Raw genomic sequence first — 17,297 nt, 5'->3', positions numbered from 1 at the left:
ATTTCTTTATTACATTAATAAAGTTTTTATTACTTCCCTCTGTAGAAAGAAATATTTGAAGTATTTGGACATAGAATAAAAATGTTCCAGTGAGAATGAGTAGAAATTCGAGCCCATTCATCTGAGGAAACACTTTTAAAAGTATCCCCATTACCTAGCCCCAGTCAAGTATTTTGCCTTTCATAGGAAAAGAACCTTATCTTGGAATTTAGTCAAAACAATTGTTTAAATACCAGATCAATCTATTTTGTTTCTGGTCCTCTTGCTTAGACTCCTGAGCACACACTGTTACTTTTGAGCACTTTATCTGAAGGGACCACCATTATGGGGTCCATGGAGACACATTTTATATCTCAGATACATGGCAGAGCATGGAGTGTCTGGATGTTAGATAGCATGAATCATAGCAAAGATCAAACCAAATGCTTTAAAAATTGAGTGACCCTTTCCCTGAATTAATGAAACAAAAATGGAATGTCCTGTGAGAACAAAATTTGTTTTATGCCTGTACATTGAGTTCAGAGAAATAAAATCCCTAGGGTAAATTTAACTTTATGATTTATGAGAGTAAAGAAAAGAGTGGAAATCAGTACATTTTCCCTTCTATGGTAGGGGATAAATGTAATCTGTTATAAAGGACTTTGAAGGATAAGGAAGTGAGTGTTGTATTAATGGTGCTTTGGCCTAGAGATCTTGCTCAGTATAGTCCACCCAATGATTACCTAAGCATTCAATACAGAGAAAGTAGACTGTCTTAGCCATCACTGCCCAGAAGTAAGCTGTCCTGTAACTGTTCAACTCATCATGTACATGGAATAAGAATACTGCCTATGAATTTCCAACTATCTGACGTAAGCTAAGGATAATAGAAACTGACGTTCTGGGTCAGCTTTGATTTTTCTGGACTGTAACTCTGTCAAATAAATAAAAGTCTAGACAGTGAGGGGGAGATACAAAAGGTCTTCCATCCATTGGTTTACTCCCCAAATGGCTGCAATTGGCCAGAGCTGGGCTGATCTGAGCCAGGAGCTTCTTCCAGGTCTTCCACCCAGGTGCAGGGGCAAAAGCACTTGGGCCATATTCTATTGCTTTTCCCACCATAGCAGAGAGCTGAATCAGAAGAGGAGCAGCCAGGACTAGCATCGGCACCCATGTGTGATACTGGTGCCACAGGTAGAGGATTAACTTACTGTGCCACAGCGCTGGCCCTTTTATTTAAGTTAATTGGAGGCCAGCACTGTGACATAGTGATTAAGGCCGCCCCCTGAAGTGCCAGCACCCCATATGGGTTCCTGGCTCTTGGCTTCAGATCGGATCAGCTCCGGCCATTGCAGCTATTTGGGGAATGAACCAGAGGATGGAAGACCTCTCTGCCTCTGCCTCTCTAACTTTGCCTTTCAAACAAACAGGCCTTGTTTAAAAAACATTTTAAAAACTGCAAAAAAAGGATTGATTTGAAAGGCAGAGTTGGGTGGGGGAAGAAACATCTTCTAACCACTGGTTCACTTCCCAAATGGCCATAATAGCTAAGGCTGGGCCAGGCTGATGCCAGCAGCTTCATCCGGGTCTCTCATGTGCAGGCAGGGTCCAAAGTATTTGGGCCACTCTCTGCTGCTTTACCAGGCACATTAGCAGGGAGCTGGATTGAAAGAGCAGCCATGACTCAAACCAGCATCCATATGGAATGCCAGCACTGCAGGTGGCAGGTTTACCCACTACTGCACAGCACTGGCACCTAGGCTAGACTTTTGATTCTTCAATGAAACCTAACAAAGTTGTCCTCATGACATGAAATTCCCAGTTTCAAGATGTGTCTAAAATGTCTTTATTCCCAATTAATATCCAAAGAATGGGATATACAGGCCAAAGAAGGTGCTTAATGAAGATGGAACAGGAGAGAGATGTTCACTGGTAGGTCACAGAAAAGATGGTGTTTGAGCCAAGTCTTCAGTGAAGAGTAGATATTTTGGTGAAAAAGAATTGGCAATTGGGGACAGAGACAGTATTGACACAGGCAATGTGTTCAAAGGCATTGATGCAGAAAGTCAATGACATGCCCCCACAGCTAGAATTGTGAGGGGGAGCATCCAGTGAGAAATCCAAGTGCAGGCTGATACCGTCTTAAAATCCATTCTTCCAGAATCCTCCACTACTGACTGAATAGAAGCCATTAAGTGATTTTTTGCAGAAGAGCTACAGCAGACATTGGTTTTTGGACTATGACTTGTCCCATATTAAAGCATGATTAGAGCGAGAGACACCTATTAAAATAGAATGACTCTGGAAGTGGAAAGTAGGGAATGAGTATCATCTGGAGCGGCTGGAGTAACTGGAGGCGAGAAAGTGGCTGCAATGACAGGGCTGGGCCAGGCCAAAGCCAGGAGCCTGCAACTCCATCCTGGTCTCCAACATGGGTGGCAGGGTCCCAAGTACTTAGGCCATCATCCTCTGCTTTCCCAAATACATTTAGCAGGGAGCCAGATTGGAAGCAAAACAGCCAGGAGTCTAAGCACTACTCATATATGGAATCCTGGTGTCACAGGTGGTGACTTACTGTGCCAAGCCACAACCCAGCCCCTCTGTTTTGTGGTTCTGTGTGCGAGTATTTGGAGTTAAGGAGATGGAGTGGAATGGTGGCAGACACAGTCTGTAGTGTCAAAAATCAGGTGATTACATCAGCATTATTCACAACAGTTCTTAAGCACATCAATATGAGTTATTTATATATTTGAAACAGTTATGGGAGAGGGAAAGAATCTTCCATCCACTGGTTCAGTCCCCAAATGAATGCAACAGCTGAGGCTGGGCCAGGACAAAGCCAAGAGCTATGAGCTTCATTTGGGTCTCGCACATGGGTGCAGGGGCCCAAGTACTTGAGCCATTTTCTGCTTTCCCAGGCACATTAGCAGGGAGCTGGATCAGAAGTGCAGCAGCTGGGGCACAAATCAGTGCCTGCATTGCAGGTGGCAGGTTAACCTATGCGACAGCACCAGTCCCCACAAATATAAGAGTATTTTACAATAATCTAGCACACTGTCCTGTATAAAAAATCCTCTTATCCGTTATTTTCTATTTTAGTTCTCCATTTATGATAACATCTTTGGTATGAAATGTACCTTTCTGTAAGTCTCAGTTACTAATTTTTTATTAACATAAATGTTTTCCCTTAAGTTCTTCTTTAGTGTGTTTCTCTTATCCTTGATTTAGAGGTGTTACAGGCTTGCTAGCATCAATCAATGTAGGACTCCACACTATTTATCCAGGTCATTTCTAAATAGGCAACCATCTCTAAGAGATGGTCATCCAAATATTGAGTATCTACTTGAGAACTTGAGAAGGTATCTTTTCTATTCATCTTCCAACAAAATTAGTACTTTTGAATGAGTAGACACATTTTGTGTGTGGCCATAACACAACAGCCAATGCTGCCACACTGCCCGTGCTTTCCTGTGTTTGGTTTTCATGATCGTGTGGGATGAGGGGTGTGAGTGATGTATATTCTAATACAGTGGTAAAGTGCATTATCAACATCCAAGCATTTTTCCCTTCTACATCAGCAAGTACACTGACATACTATTTTGATGCCACTCAAATCATTCACAGTAGCAAAACCTAATGATACAAAATATGGCAACTTGGACCTTTTCTTTACATCCTTCTTAATGTTGACAAAGAACTGGAAAACGAAAGCGTCATCCTGATAATTTGATTTCCTCATTTCCCATTTCCTATCTGGGAGATGGCAGAGCTCTGACACTTGACTAACCATCTGAGACAAACATTTTCCCTGGAGATAGAGACAGCTATCGGGGGGAATATGAGACTGCCTGCCAACCACTCTCCCCACACTGATGGCATTGTCTTCGGTTTGGCCTGCAGAAAGGTTGCTGCTCTTACAAATTCCAGTGCTAGGGCCATTTGACAGTCTTGTCTTCCAGTGATTCAGGAGAGCAATGTGTCTGGTGCCTTTCCTTATGGATAACTGTAGACTTTGCTGTGATTTAAGTTGCCTGATACTGTGAATCCTTATCTGAAGTTCATATATAAATCATGTTTATCTCTCATCTCAAATGCTAGCTTGATGCTCTTTTGATTGAAAGGTCTTTTGTTTTCCTGACCTCTTTCTAAATTTGAAATACAAACTGGGAACTTTACTAATAAATTCCTATTAAGAATTCTCCCTTTGCTGACTCTTCAATTTGTCAAAATGGGGGGATCTATTTGTTTTCTTGAGATCTATCCTTCCTTCAACTTATGTTCTTGAACTCTGGAACCATAGCTAAAATGAGTGCATTTCTGTATTTACCATAGGGTTTAGGCCTTATGAGAAAACTGAAATGACTTTTATAATACGTAAATTGCATGATCAACACTAGTTATTTTCAATACATTCTTAGTACTCCTCTATCATTTATACTTCCCCGTAGTGATGGAGTCCTTTCAGTAAGCTGTTCCTGAGTCCCCTTCTTAAATGGTCTCTATGACATGGGAAGCTAGGATTGAGCTTGCAGAGTTGATCAGTTTACTTTCAGTATATTCTTTACCAAATTGTAAATATAAACAGTAAGTACTGTTTCCCTGAGTTAATTCTGCTCTGAATTTATTCAATATTCAAAGACCAAAGTCCTGGAAACTATTTCGACTGATTATTTTTTAAAGAGGACTATCCATCTACTTACTAACCTCTCTCCTTAGCATACAGCTTACAAGGAAATGGTACTAGAAAGGGGACTATCAAGCAATCTTGGCAGAACTTAGTAACAGCTCAGAGAAGGATCCAAGTCTGGAGTAAGGAAATGATGCAGGGGCAGGGAAAACAGTTGTGCATTTCCCCGTTACTAGCCTTTCCTCCTTCCAAACCTGCCCATTCTTCCTTTGTCAGATGCTCCCCCATCCCATGCTGCAGTAGTCTGTTTCAGTCCGAGTTCAGATAATCTGATGACTGTTTTACAAGTGAAACTTGTCCAAGACAAAGTGACTTCATCCTTATGTATACAGGAAAGAGGAAGACTTAGGACTGTGATGGTTATCCTTGTCAGATTTGGATTCTGAAGGATACAATTCCACAGATATACCACAATGCTTCATAACCTGTCTGTTCATTTGACAATCATGGAAAACCTCTTATTGCCTGGGGAAATGAGGCCAAGAAGAAATCAGTCCTCTTGAGGGGAAACACTTATCTGTCTTAATTCAGAGAAAGTTCAGAAGTCTTTATTTCCAAGAATGGTATACTGGCCACTTACCCTTTCAGTCTCCTGTTCAGTGGTAGACTGAATGGTTAGTTGATTTTGGATTCATCACTGGGAGAATATTTGAATGTCAGAGCTGAAAGGCATCAAAGCGACTGTCCAACTCATTCATCTTATAAAGGAGAGAACTGAGACTGGGAAAGTAAAATGACATGTCTAAGATCAAGCTACTGGGAGTGGAGGTTAGATTGAAAACCAGCTCTTCTATAGTTGCTCCTTATTCCACTTGTGCATTCCTTCCCTGGGAATTTATGTCCTCTCTGTAATCAACTTATATTTTTCCTTTAAGTTAATATTTTTTGAGTGCTAACTAGCAAGGAATTTATTTTCCATTCAGAAACCAAGCCATGGAGTCTCCTTTATGGAGACTGCTAACAAATAGATTTGAGGAGATGGTTGTGTAACTTTGAGCTACACATTGTAGACCTGACCTTGAGATGTTCCCCTTTAACTGCAATTGAAGTTGATTGTTGCTTTTCTTTTTAATTCTTAGGAAACCTTGTTAGCTGTTTCACTCATTCATTTGATGCCTTGTGCCTTGGACCCATCTTAAAGTACAGTACTTTCTTGCTTATCAGTGTTAGCAAAGCAGCCCATCACTCAAACATCATGCAAAGCAGGAGTTTCTGTATTCCTGAGAGGAGTACAGCAGGGTTTAAAAACAGTTTTCATATTTATTTCCCCCCAAATTGGTTCAGTATCTACCTGTACTATTCATCTACAGAAGTTGGCTATAGATAGATTTTTTTCCCCCTTAGTCTAGTCAGTATCTTGATCCTCTGTATTATTGTGTATTTAAATACTATATATATATAAATATATATATCTAGGTAATATTAAAACAGCGCTCTTTGCTACATTGGAAAGTTTGTTTCCTTACAAATTGAAAAATATCACCCTTAAATTTATACTACAAAATGTTACCCAGAGAATATTCTGTATCAGATTATAGTTGCAATGCAATGGCAAAGACACTTAAGTCTAATGTTAAGTCGTCTTGAATGTCTATAAAAGTTATTGCTTTGATATAAAGAAGCATTAGATACCTATTTTTAGAGAGCTTTTAATGTAAATTTCATAGATACAATTTTCAGATTATAGTGGTTCTTCCCCCCCATACACGCCCTCCCACCCCCAAACCATCCCACCTCCTACTCCCTCTCCCATCCCATTCTTCATTAAGATTCATTTTAAGTTTATATACCCAATTTAATTGTAGCATCTCTACATGATTTTTTCCAGTTTTGAGTCCACATTGAAAACAAAGGAAACCTAAAATCTGATGTAGAATGCAACTTTAGTTATTCAAATATAATCAAGAAGTCCTATCATTTGATTATCTCAATAGATATGGTTAAAAGGAGGGGTAATATGTACACAGCTCTTTAGCTGGATAGGTTTTCCCGATAAGCCATCTGTCCAGAAATAAACCACTTTGTTAACTGATTTGAAGTCTGTTCAAATGACAATGTCTTCCTTTACAAATTTGGTACTATCACTTAAAGTCAATCTGTTGATTATGTCTCCCTGCCTTCTTGTGATCTGCTGTTAGCGTTAGTATTTACTTCTACCTCTTTCTTCCAAGCCCATAGAAAGAATTTTTTATTATTAGTGACTAAGATTGGGAAGAGACTTAAGCTATTGATCAGGGAAGTGATCAACTCTTGGCTACTATATTGAGCTAATAGAATTGAACTGAGGGCTGTAACTCCTCCTACCCATCTCACATGTCTGAGCTGCCTTTTAGTCTTCCCCTACCTCTGCTCTTGATTGATATGTGATTAAGAATTTTGTACGAGTTTCATGTGGTACTATGTAAGTTTATTCTATTAAGTTGACCAATATTTCAAATTATTTTTATTAATGATTTTCCTACAAATATTCCCTTTACTTCCAAAATGCCTATATATGATGAATGGGATTTCTAAATTGTTTATAAGTCATGCATTAAAAACATTGTTTGTAGCTGCACATTTTATTCACAATGCAAATGATGTAGATTTTAAGCAAGGGCTCTACTAGTACAATAGAAGTGGCCTAGCTTGGAACAATCAGCTGCTGTTTGTGAAAGTGGATGGAGATTTTTTTCCCAGTGCCTACGCACTTGGTGGGTATGAGGCTACTTCTTGGAATTGTTTGCTTCCTATGCTAGATGCTTTCAACAGCTAATATCATTTCTGCAATGACAAGACAAAGAAGGAAGAGCTTTTTAGAGGGCAAATGTATCACATTTTTAAAAAATCCTTTTATATTCTTAAAATATTGAGTTTCCTCTAAAGGTGTTCTTGAATGTGATTTAAAACCTATGGATTTCTGGTTGGCTTTGACTGAGCCATTTGAAGTTCTTCAGGATCAAGAAGAATAACATTATGCTTAAAGGTGCCAGAGTCAAATGCATTTATAAAAAAGTACATGGATGCCTCTCTACATCTGGGTACCAACATTATTGCAATGATATTTAGAACACTGGTCTTTCAGTTGTCAATATCTTGAGGTTTATGATCAGTAAGTGGTACAGCGTCACATTTTTTCGTTGGTAGAACTGTCAAGAACAGTTTGTCTTTTTCCCTCTACCCGCCAAGTGTGGACTATTTCAGAATCCATTATAGAGGAAATAAGCAGTTGGTTTTAAGACTGAAGATGAGCCTAGCAACCATTTGCACTATATTGATGTCAGAAGTATCCCTCTGCCAAGCTCTAAAATGCACCTTCAAAAACTACTGAAAATATCCCAGAACTTTAGTGATGAGCTACAAATGGACTTTGGTATCGATAAGTAAAAGTCAATATGTATAGTGAAAGGACAACTTACTGTGATAAATGGGCCCACCATCAGTAAAGATCAAATTATTGACTATCTGAGACTAGAAAAAACCTGTCTGTAGCTAACTTCTACAGGTGTGAAGAATTAGCCAAGAACAGCAATTCAGGAAACTCTGGAAGACATGTAAGAATCCATTAAAAACACATACAAAGTAGGTAGCAACATTAGTGAATACACTGGTGGCCGCTGGGCTAATATATTTTGGTAGGGATGGGGGTGCAGGGTGACAGAGGCATGTGTAGGCTGACACTTTCTTGTGATTTGATAAGCCTTCCTGTGGGCTTCTTGCATTCTAATTCCAGGAGGTCTACTTCAGATTCCACTTTTGGAATGTTGCATGTCATGCATCCTCTTGGTTGCTTTTCATTAGAACTTCAGCCAGAGCACATGTTGTATGAGGACACATTAGAGGCGTGTTCTCCTTACCCTCACAATCTAGCATAGAACTCTGCCCACGATAAGCACTAGATCAATAGTTGATTTCATAGTTTTAGAAATGATTCATTAGAGAAGCCTTGGTCATACGTAGTGTCAGTTTAATGATGAAGCATCACAAGAAACAAAGAACAATTGCAAGGATTAGCTTATCTAACAAACTGAAAGTAGAATGGCAGAAATTTTTTTCCAAAGTTTTCTGTTCCCAACTGACAGAATGTAGGTATTTCCTCTATAGTTGTCTCATTGGATTCTCTATTAACCTCCTGTAAAAAGACAAGTCTCATACCATCTAGCAAACACCTGAGGAATAACCTTATCTATTCCCCTAACTCCACACAAACTGTACCCTCCAAAATCAGAAATAGACGGGGGGAAAAAAAAACTAGGAACACTGTATGGCATCTACTAGCACGAGTTTAAGATTATGCACCAAACCTCTTTAGAGTATTGGGATGTCAGAATATCCTGGGACTACTTTATCACCAGTAAATATAGCCATAGCCATGTTCTAATTCCTTTCCCTCTTGAATTTAGAACAACATCTTCTAAATGTTTGGTACTTAATATTTGTTGGACAATTAGATGAATGGATGAAAGTTTCAAATTATCAAAGAACAGTATACGGAATGATGGGTACAATGCAACTGACCAAGTAAATGCCTCACTGGCATTTAGCAATGAAATAAATATGATTAATTTCTTATAAACTAGTATTTTTTAACTTTAATATAAATTTCCAAAGTATAGCTTATGGATTACAATGGCTTCCCCACCCCAACTTCTCTCCCACCCACAACCCTCCCCTTTCCCGCTCCCTCTCCCCTTCCATTCACATCAAGATTCATTTTCAATTCTCTTTATACACATAATCTTTACTTAATATATACTAAACTGATCTTAACAGTTTGCCCCCACATAGCAACACAAAGTGAAAAAATACTGTTGGAGTACTAGTTATAGCATTAAATAACAGTGTACAGCACATTAAAGACAGAGATCCTACATGATTTTTTTTTAATTGATTACTTTTGTATGCAATTTCCAATTTAACACCAGGTTTTTTTTCATTTTCAGTTATCTTTATATACAGAAGATCGACTAGTATTTTAGAAAGTTACCAAGAAAGATAAATATTAGGTAATACAAGGCTGAAATCTTGACAAGTATTATTCTATGACTTTGATTTATTTACCTATCCCAATTAAATCACAGCAATCTGTAGATTCAAATTATGAAAATGTTACTAACCCTGAGCAAGTTAAAGACAGCTACTTTAGTAACCACTTATGTCATCCCTGTCACTCCTTCCAAGTCAAAAACTCTTATCACCATTAGACAAACAGGCATCTTTGGCCTCAAGTAGGGCTTAACAGGACACACAGAGCTAGCAGAAACACAACCGAAAGCACATTCCTCTAAGGCAGCAAACATCCAGTGTACTGCCCGGGCTTCTTTGATTCCTTTCAGAAATCCTTGCAGGATACCTTCCATGGCCCAGGCACTGTTCTACAAATATACAGGGCACAGAACAGAGTGAAACAGACATTGTGTCTACTTCTGTGTTTTTAAAAAATGCTACAAATTAGATTTTCTTAAAATAAGAATTTCCTACACTTCCCTTATTTTGTTTCCAAATGAGGTTTTAGAGAAGCAGTGAGTTCACATTATGCATGTGTTTCCAAAGGGCAGAGTAGAAAAGGACTTCACGAAGTTTGAGGGAAAAATAGAAGTATTTTTTTGCAAAAAGATTTTGAAGTCCATGCGAATTTCTCCATAATACACATATTCCATGGATTTTTGGATGCCCTCCTCATAGTATCTGTGACCCCAGGAGGTTAGTGAAATGGTCTGGAGAGAATGTTTGGCTGAGAGTTATGTTACTAGTCTCATTCAAATTTCTACCTATGGGAGCCTCAGGTTATGGCCTTAATGCAGTTTCTTCTCCATTCGCACAAGCAGGGCAGTGTGGCAGGTGCTTGGTCCTTGGGTGGGACGCCTCTGTGTCCCATATCCAGTGTGTGAGGGAACAAGCTCCAGTCTCTGCACTGCCTGCTGGTCTCCTAACGGATATTTAGTTAACAGCAGCCCTGTGCCAATAAATGTAGTTCATGCATGATATATATCTTATTTATGGCTTATAAACATGTTATGTGGATCTGAAGAGGGACTGGTAGTGTTACTTTAGCACCTTATGCTAGATGAAAAGTGCATGTGCTCAATAATACATACACATGTATAACATTTGGCTTCAGACAAGCAAGTGTGACATAATTCACGTTACTAGAGGTTGGCATTGTTTGAGTTTCTTCTAAGGCAAATGTGATATAGGAATGTTAATTTGGACCAGTTATTTTTCTAACTTCTAGAAAAATGCGGAAACTTCAGTCTGTTTCTCCAACAGAATTAGTGGATATATGGTAGTTCAGAGGAAATATAAGCCCTCTCCTTATGGTCATTATTCTTACTTAGGAAATAGTATTTCCTGACAGGTTGTCTGCAGACCTGCATTCAGAATACCAGCCCTCCTTATTACTGTTTTCAACCCACCATTCCATATTTCTAGGTGTAGTTTTTATAGGACTTTTATCCGTGTTTGGTACCATGGTTTTTAATTCCACACAAGAGACCAACATATATACGAAGTGTTTATTAGCTATCATTTGCACGAAAAAAAATAAGCCATTGCCACGAGCGTGGAGCTGGTCTTTCTAAATGGGTTGATGTTCTTGATGTGTCCTGTTGCCATCATTTGACTACATTTAGATTTCTGCACTGAAAATACGGTTTCTACTTTGGAAGGATCACTTTGTTACTCTGTAGCTTTTAAGCTGATGCCATGAACTTTTTCTAAGATAAAGTCTCATCTATAGATTTTAACTAATTACATGCCTGCCAATAAATACTTAGGATACATTTTATTTCGATTTATTATTTGTGTTTACATTGTGTGTGTGAGAATATCTGTGGAATAGAAGGAAGTGGTTTAATGGTGTTTACTGGTCCTTTTTCATTGCTCTCTTCTTCCTTTTCTCCCTTTTTTGAAATAGCACCAGCCAGTCCGGTCAAGCATGGCAACAACTCCAGCTCGGCAAACTTCCAACATGCTGAGGACACGCCTGACAGAGGTGTCTTAGAAGCATCTGAGAGTCCAGGTGAAAGCCATTTAAAAATGGTCCAGTATAAAATGATAAATCTGACAGAGCTTTGGGGTCCTTGAAAGGGGGTGGGGGGAGAGGCCATTGTAATGCTGTTTTCTCTTAGCAGCTGCACTGTCGAATTAATGGTCACCTCCAGAGGTCACGGTGTGGAGCTGTTATCTTTTCCTCTTTCATCAGGAATTCAGTTGGAGGAAGTACAAAGCCTTTATGACTGAGAAGAGAGGCCGACACTATTCGTTCATTATCATCAATTGTAGGCTAAACTGGTTAATAGAGGCACAGTGAAAACTGGAAAATGGCAACATTGTAACTGTTTCCAAGAATGGGAGCTAAGAAAAGTCAAGCTCAAGTGGAGAGGTGTAGACAAAGAAACTGTCTTCATTACTGTTCAATGTACCCTTCTAAAGACTAGCAGGACTCTAACTGGAAGGAGAGGGTTTCAGCAGCAAAGTAGTGGTTCTGACTGTTTTATACACACACACACACACACACGCAAATAGTAAAATAGTATCCCTTTCCCACACAATAAATGCACTCTACGTCCAAGTTACTTCAGTTGATGTTTTCTTTATGGAAAGAATATACAGAATTATACTGGCAGGATACAGCCAGGAACACTGGGCGTGAATTGTTATTTTTTGTTTTGCTTTGAAGCATGTGTAGTCTTAATAACTGATCAATTCACGAGAAAGTAATCTTGTAAAAGTTGAATGACCTCCCTAGATCACCACAAAGCCCTAAGGTGCTAGAAGGCACCTTATTATGAGTTGAAAGGGTTAAACATCTCCCTCCCCTTAGTATTTCGCTTTCTTGTTTTTAACTGTCTGCTGTGCACCCTCTCCCCTCTCCCATCTTTGTGTGCTGATCCATGTATCATAGTTTTGATTCATCCTTTCTGTGGCCTGTCAGCTTAGTTAAGAGATTTCCAAATGTTGTAGCTCTCACTGACAGGGGGCAGATGCAAACAGTCCCCCGGATGCTTCCCCGAGGAGAGCAGCCGGGATTTAATTTTCAGTGAAAGGTGCCGTCTGCAATCTATGTCAGGTCCCCTAAGTCATCTCGGAACCATCCCAGGCCCAGTGGCTATGGCACTGCGTGTCAGCCCCCTCGACTACACCAGTATTGCCCCAAAGATGAACTACTGCCATGTGCCCATTCTCAGCTGTACCTCTGCTTCTGTTTCCCATGGAAGTGCAAAATTGCTTCTTTAGCAAGGACAGACACTTTGAAAGAGTGAATTAACCCCACCCCCACGACAAAAACGACAATCTCTAAGAATCATGCCCTCTAAGTAAGAGGGCAAAGAAATTAGATTTCTATAATGAACACTATTTAAAAATTAGTTTTAGTTTGGACCAAAATCCCTCCTGACTAGGTTTTCAAAGTATCTGAATAGTTTTCTATCAGTCACTTTGTCAGGCACTTAAAACCCCAAGTTTTTACCTATGAGTTCAATATTTTTCAGAGCGCATCAGCCTTATACTGTTTCAAAAATAGAATTTCAATCATCTAAAGTGGGTGGGATTGAAGCGAGATTTAAATATAGCATATTATGTCCGATGAGTAGAAACAAAAGAATATCAGAAAAAGATTAATTAGAAAATCTAGGTACCACTCAAGCATCTTTAACTTAAAAAGTGAGTACTATTCTCTACTTGGGACATCATTAAGCTGGTAATAAAGAATGAATTACTCTGGCTTCTTCTTCTGTCCAGTCCTGCATTTTAAGACATCTTGCCTTATAGACCTAGAAACCTCTGGAGACTTCACTACTGGTCTCACTGCCTTCCACCGAGAATTTGTGGCTTGGTTGTCATGGAGACATCGTATTTCTCCAAGAATTGCTCATATTGATCCGTGGCCAGGCGTAAATGGCCAAGCGAGTGTGCGGAATAAAGGGGGCTGGGCAGTCCTATGAAATGACCAGGGCTTGTGGGTTGGAAATAAGCTCATAGCAAACACTTAGGTAAAAAGAAAGCAGCAGTTTTGTTTTGTTTCAGGATTTCTCTCCACACTTTGGGCCATTGTCTTCTTGCACTGTGAACTGAAAGAAACTTGTTAGTCACTTGTCATGTCAGATCTTTGGTGCTTGTCCTGACACAGCTGTCAGCCTTCCAGCTCTGCAGTTCAGGGACACACAAAGAGGCGGTGACATGAATTATTTATTGCTCCTTGTGTGGATAAAATTCTGTGATAAGAAATTAAGACACTTCTGACAGAGGTGCTTGTTTAGTAAGAAAGATTTTGATGAGAGTGTGCATTTCCTTGAAGTGGGAGCGTGCAAGACACAAAATGGGTAAAACGGAACATGAAGGAAGATAAGTCATGTATTTCTGCTATGAATTTGGTGGCACCTAGGGGCTTCTGTGAACTCAAAATATAACCATCTACTTTTCAGAGCCTGAAACTTAAACCTCAGAATATCAAGTCCATCAAAGGTGTAGGGGCTCTGAACCTGCAAGCCTTATTCTGGTGGTTCGGTGACCTCTCCTTACCACATGTGAGCTGCGTTTCTCCAGAACATTTTAACCACCTTGGTTAGTGGAATAGAATAGAGAATTGGATTTTCAAGTGCTAATATTTGGGAAGAGGTCTTCAAACCAGCCGAGGTGCTTCAGTGCCTAAGCTGAAAGTTGTGTTCATGTACTGTTTATTCGTTGTAGGGAGAGCGGCAGTTTCACGTTTGTGTACATCATCCTTACCTTTTAATTTAGAATATTGTCACTCATCTAAAATTCTTTTTAATGTTTCCATGTATATGTAAAGACCTCCAGTTACAAAGTTGGATGTGATCAGTCTTGGAGCTTGAATGGATAGTGACATTATGTAGCTTTTTCCCATGTGCTGCTAAATGACTGATATTACGTCATTTTTAATGAATAGGCCAGCTGATTCAACAGCATACAGAAAACCAAAACAATCATTTCTTCATACAAGAATGTCTTTCCTATATTCCTTCCAGATAGTTTTTTCCACAAGATCTCTGAACATTGTACTTGAGCCCTGACAGCTTTTATATTGCTAATGCCAGCTTATTTTCAAGTGCAGAAAGGAAAGGGGACATAAAGGTGGATTTGTTATTTGAAATGTTGATTGTATTCATGACATTTAAAAAATATCAAATTTTATAATCTATATAAGCTAGAAAAATTGACTTCATAAATTGATCTTTGTCTGCAATGGATTTTCACCTCTGTATGCAGATTGTTTTTACATTGGCTTCACTCCTCAGCACGCATTTAACTGGGATGATCCAGTTGTAAATAGGCTGCAGACTGCATATAGGTCACAGTTTAGATGCCTTATGGAGTGGTTGTTCACCTGGTCCCTAGAGTGATCTACCTTATTCATCATGCCACTGTGACCCTTTATTGGTTCAAGCTGTATACCCAGGTGAGTGCCTCGAGTCCATTAAGGTTGGCAAAGCACCTGTAGACCAGAGCATGCCTGCTCCTTTGACCTTGCTAGTGGGCCTGGAGGTCTTGTCTGATGGGGGGAAATATCCCTTAGTAGTGTCTCTTCTATGGAATAATTCATTAGCCAAGAGTTTTGACTCACAGGTGAATCCCAGATTGAAGTTTCCATCTTCAACTCTGAAGTCTACTTGCTCCTTTACTGGCATTTATACATTTCTGAAACCTGTGGGAATACCTTTGATGTCTAGTAATAGAAGCACTGAGACAACATCACGAACTTGCAGCTCCCATTTCTGAGATGCCAGGGCCATTAGGCTGGCTTGCTTTGGTTCTTTAAGGCCTGTTGCCTCTGAATCTGAACGATGTTATCTCAAAAATAGTTCGGCTGAATATTTCACTGGTTAACTTTGTTTCCTACACAGTCCTCATTCTATAGAATATCTTCAAAACTGAAACTCATTTGTTGCCAAGTATCTTTATGTTCATCATACTCATTGTCATAAAAACTAAGTGAGACATTCACAATTTCTATGCCAGCGTTCAGACCAGGCCTTGAGCTTTCATCTTATTGACTTAGAAAATTAAGAATTTTAAGTATGCTGTCCTTTGTACCTTATAAAGTAGAAGTGGCATCAGCTGAAAACAGTGGCAAGAGGGCTTGAAGTTCCCCAAAATGCATTCGTATAAGTGTCTTTCCATCTTTCTGAGTAGTTTATAATCAGTCTGCATTCTGCCATTAATAGAACATTTTAGTGGTTTTTATATAGCGTGTTATGCGTGTAGATCTATATACATCATTGTCAATCAATATTACATTTGCATGAATCTGATGAACAAAACTGGATTTCTCACTCAGTTTCCAGGGGCTAATTCATTGTGCAAAGCCAAGCTTGATTTTTTCCTTTTACGATTCTGGCTCATGAATCACCAGCAAAAATGAGGTAACAGAAAGTAGGACAGATTCAGCACTGGAGTGTTGGAGATGGCTGATGATGATGCATGAAGCAGAAAGAATGTGGAATGTCTGAGCAGCCCATCAGTCTTAGCCATCAAGAATGTACTTCTTATGGTTAGTGCTGAAAAAGTGTTCTAGAAGGAAAAATGACTTTAGTAAAGTAGGAGCTTTTCTAGTTGTCTTAACATCAATATTTCTAGATATTAATAGCATCAATAGTTCTATTAATTTACTCAAAGAATATTCAGGCATCAATGCAATCACTTAAAACGCATGCAAAAGTGTTTTTATAAGATGTACATACACGTTCACACATTTATACACATTAAACAAAATCAACATTTTCAGTTTTCACCAATAGGAATGGTAATTTACTATTCAGGGTCACTTTATTAATATAAGTCCATTTAAAAACTTAAGGTGCAGTACTCCAGTTGGTTACTGAAAATAATTTACATCTAGTGAGATCCAGTTAGTCTTAGAAATAAGCGTTTGTCGTCTATAATGCAAACTACATTAATGTTTATAGTGCTTGACCCTAGAACTGCAGTTGCAGATTTCTCTAAAAACAAACAATTTGAAAGTTAGAGAAATTTACTAATTCCATAGCAAATTCATCACCTTTGTCAATTGCTTTAAAAATCCAACTTATTAATGTGGGCAATTAAAGTTTCCTGGTTTGTAAAACTGTTAACATACTTCGAGATTGTAAAGCATGTAGAAATTACAGGCAATACCTTTACCTCACGATTTTTTCCCTCATTCCTTTCCTTCCTTCCTGCCTCCTCCTTTCCTTTTCTCTTTCCATCTCATTTTATAACCCACAATGTGTTTTTTTTTTTCCTTCTAGGTGGGCCAAGACATCACTCATGGATATTAAAGGTGTGTTCCTGCAAGGTGTGCTAAATAGTATCTCAGCTGTAGGAATTGGACTTAGAAACCCCAAACATGTTTTTGTTCATCACTGTATAGAAGCGATGTTATTGGTCAAGTTATTATGTTGTAGTGGCTTGGCTATTTCTTGAGTCTGAGTACATTCAAACTATAATTTCTGCTTTAAAAGAGTTCACCTGCTTTTAGAAAATCATTGTACAAGTCATTCAATACACCTGCTTCTTTCAGTATTTCCCATAAGGAATGCTAGCCCACAGATGCAAATTTAACACTATTTTCTTGTGTTTATCTTTTCAGTCCTGGAATTATATAATCAGCCACATTAAAACCAGCATAACACGATACTTTAAAATTGATTGG

General features: G+C 38.9%; 1 protein-coding gene across 1 annotated transcript in view; it reads left to right on the top strand.

The window, feature by feature from the left end:
* The window catches only part of WDR72 (WD repeat domain 72), a 210,518-nt gene extending 193,569 nt beyond the window's left edge, over positions 1-16,949 (top strand). Inside the window, exons 18-19 of the mRNA XM_062204778.1 lie at positions 11,562-11,666; positions 16,894-16,949. Of these exons, the coding sequence (XP_062060762.1) occupies positions 11,562-11,666; positions 16,894-16,949 (161 nt within the window). The remainder of the gene's footprint in view (positions 1-11,561; positions 11,667-16,893) is intronic.
* The last annotated feature ends 348 nt before the right edge of the window (positions 16,950-17,297 follow it).

The sequence above is a fragment of the Lepus europaeus genome, chromosome 11 (assembly GCF_033115175.1).
Source record: "Lepus europaeus isolate LE1 chromosome 11, mLepTim1.pri, whole genome shotgun sequence".
NCBI lineage: Eukaryota > Metazoa > Chordata > Mammalia > Lagomorpha > Leporidae > Lepus > Lepus europaeus.
This window is presented reverse-complemented; position numbering and strand designations above follow the sequence as displayed.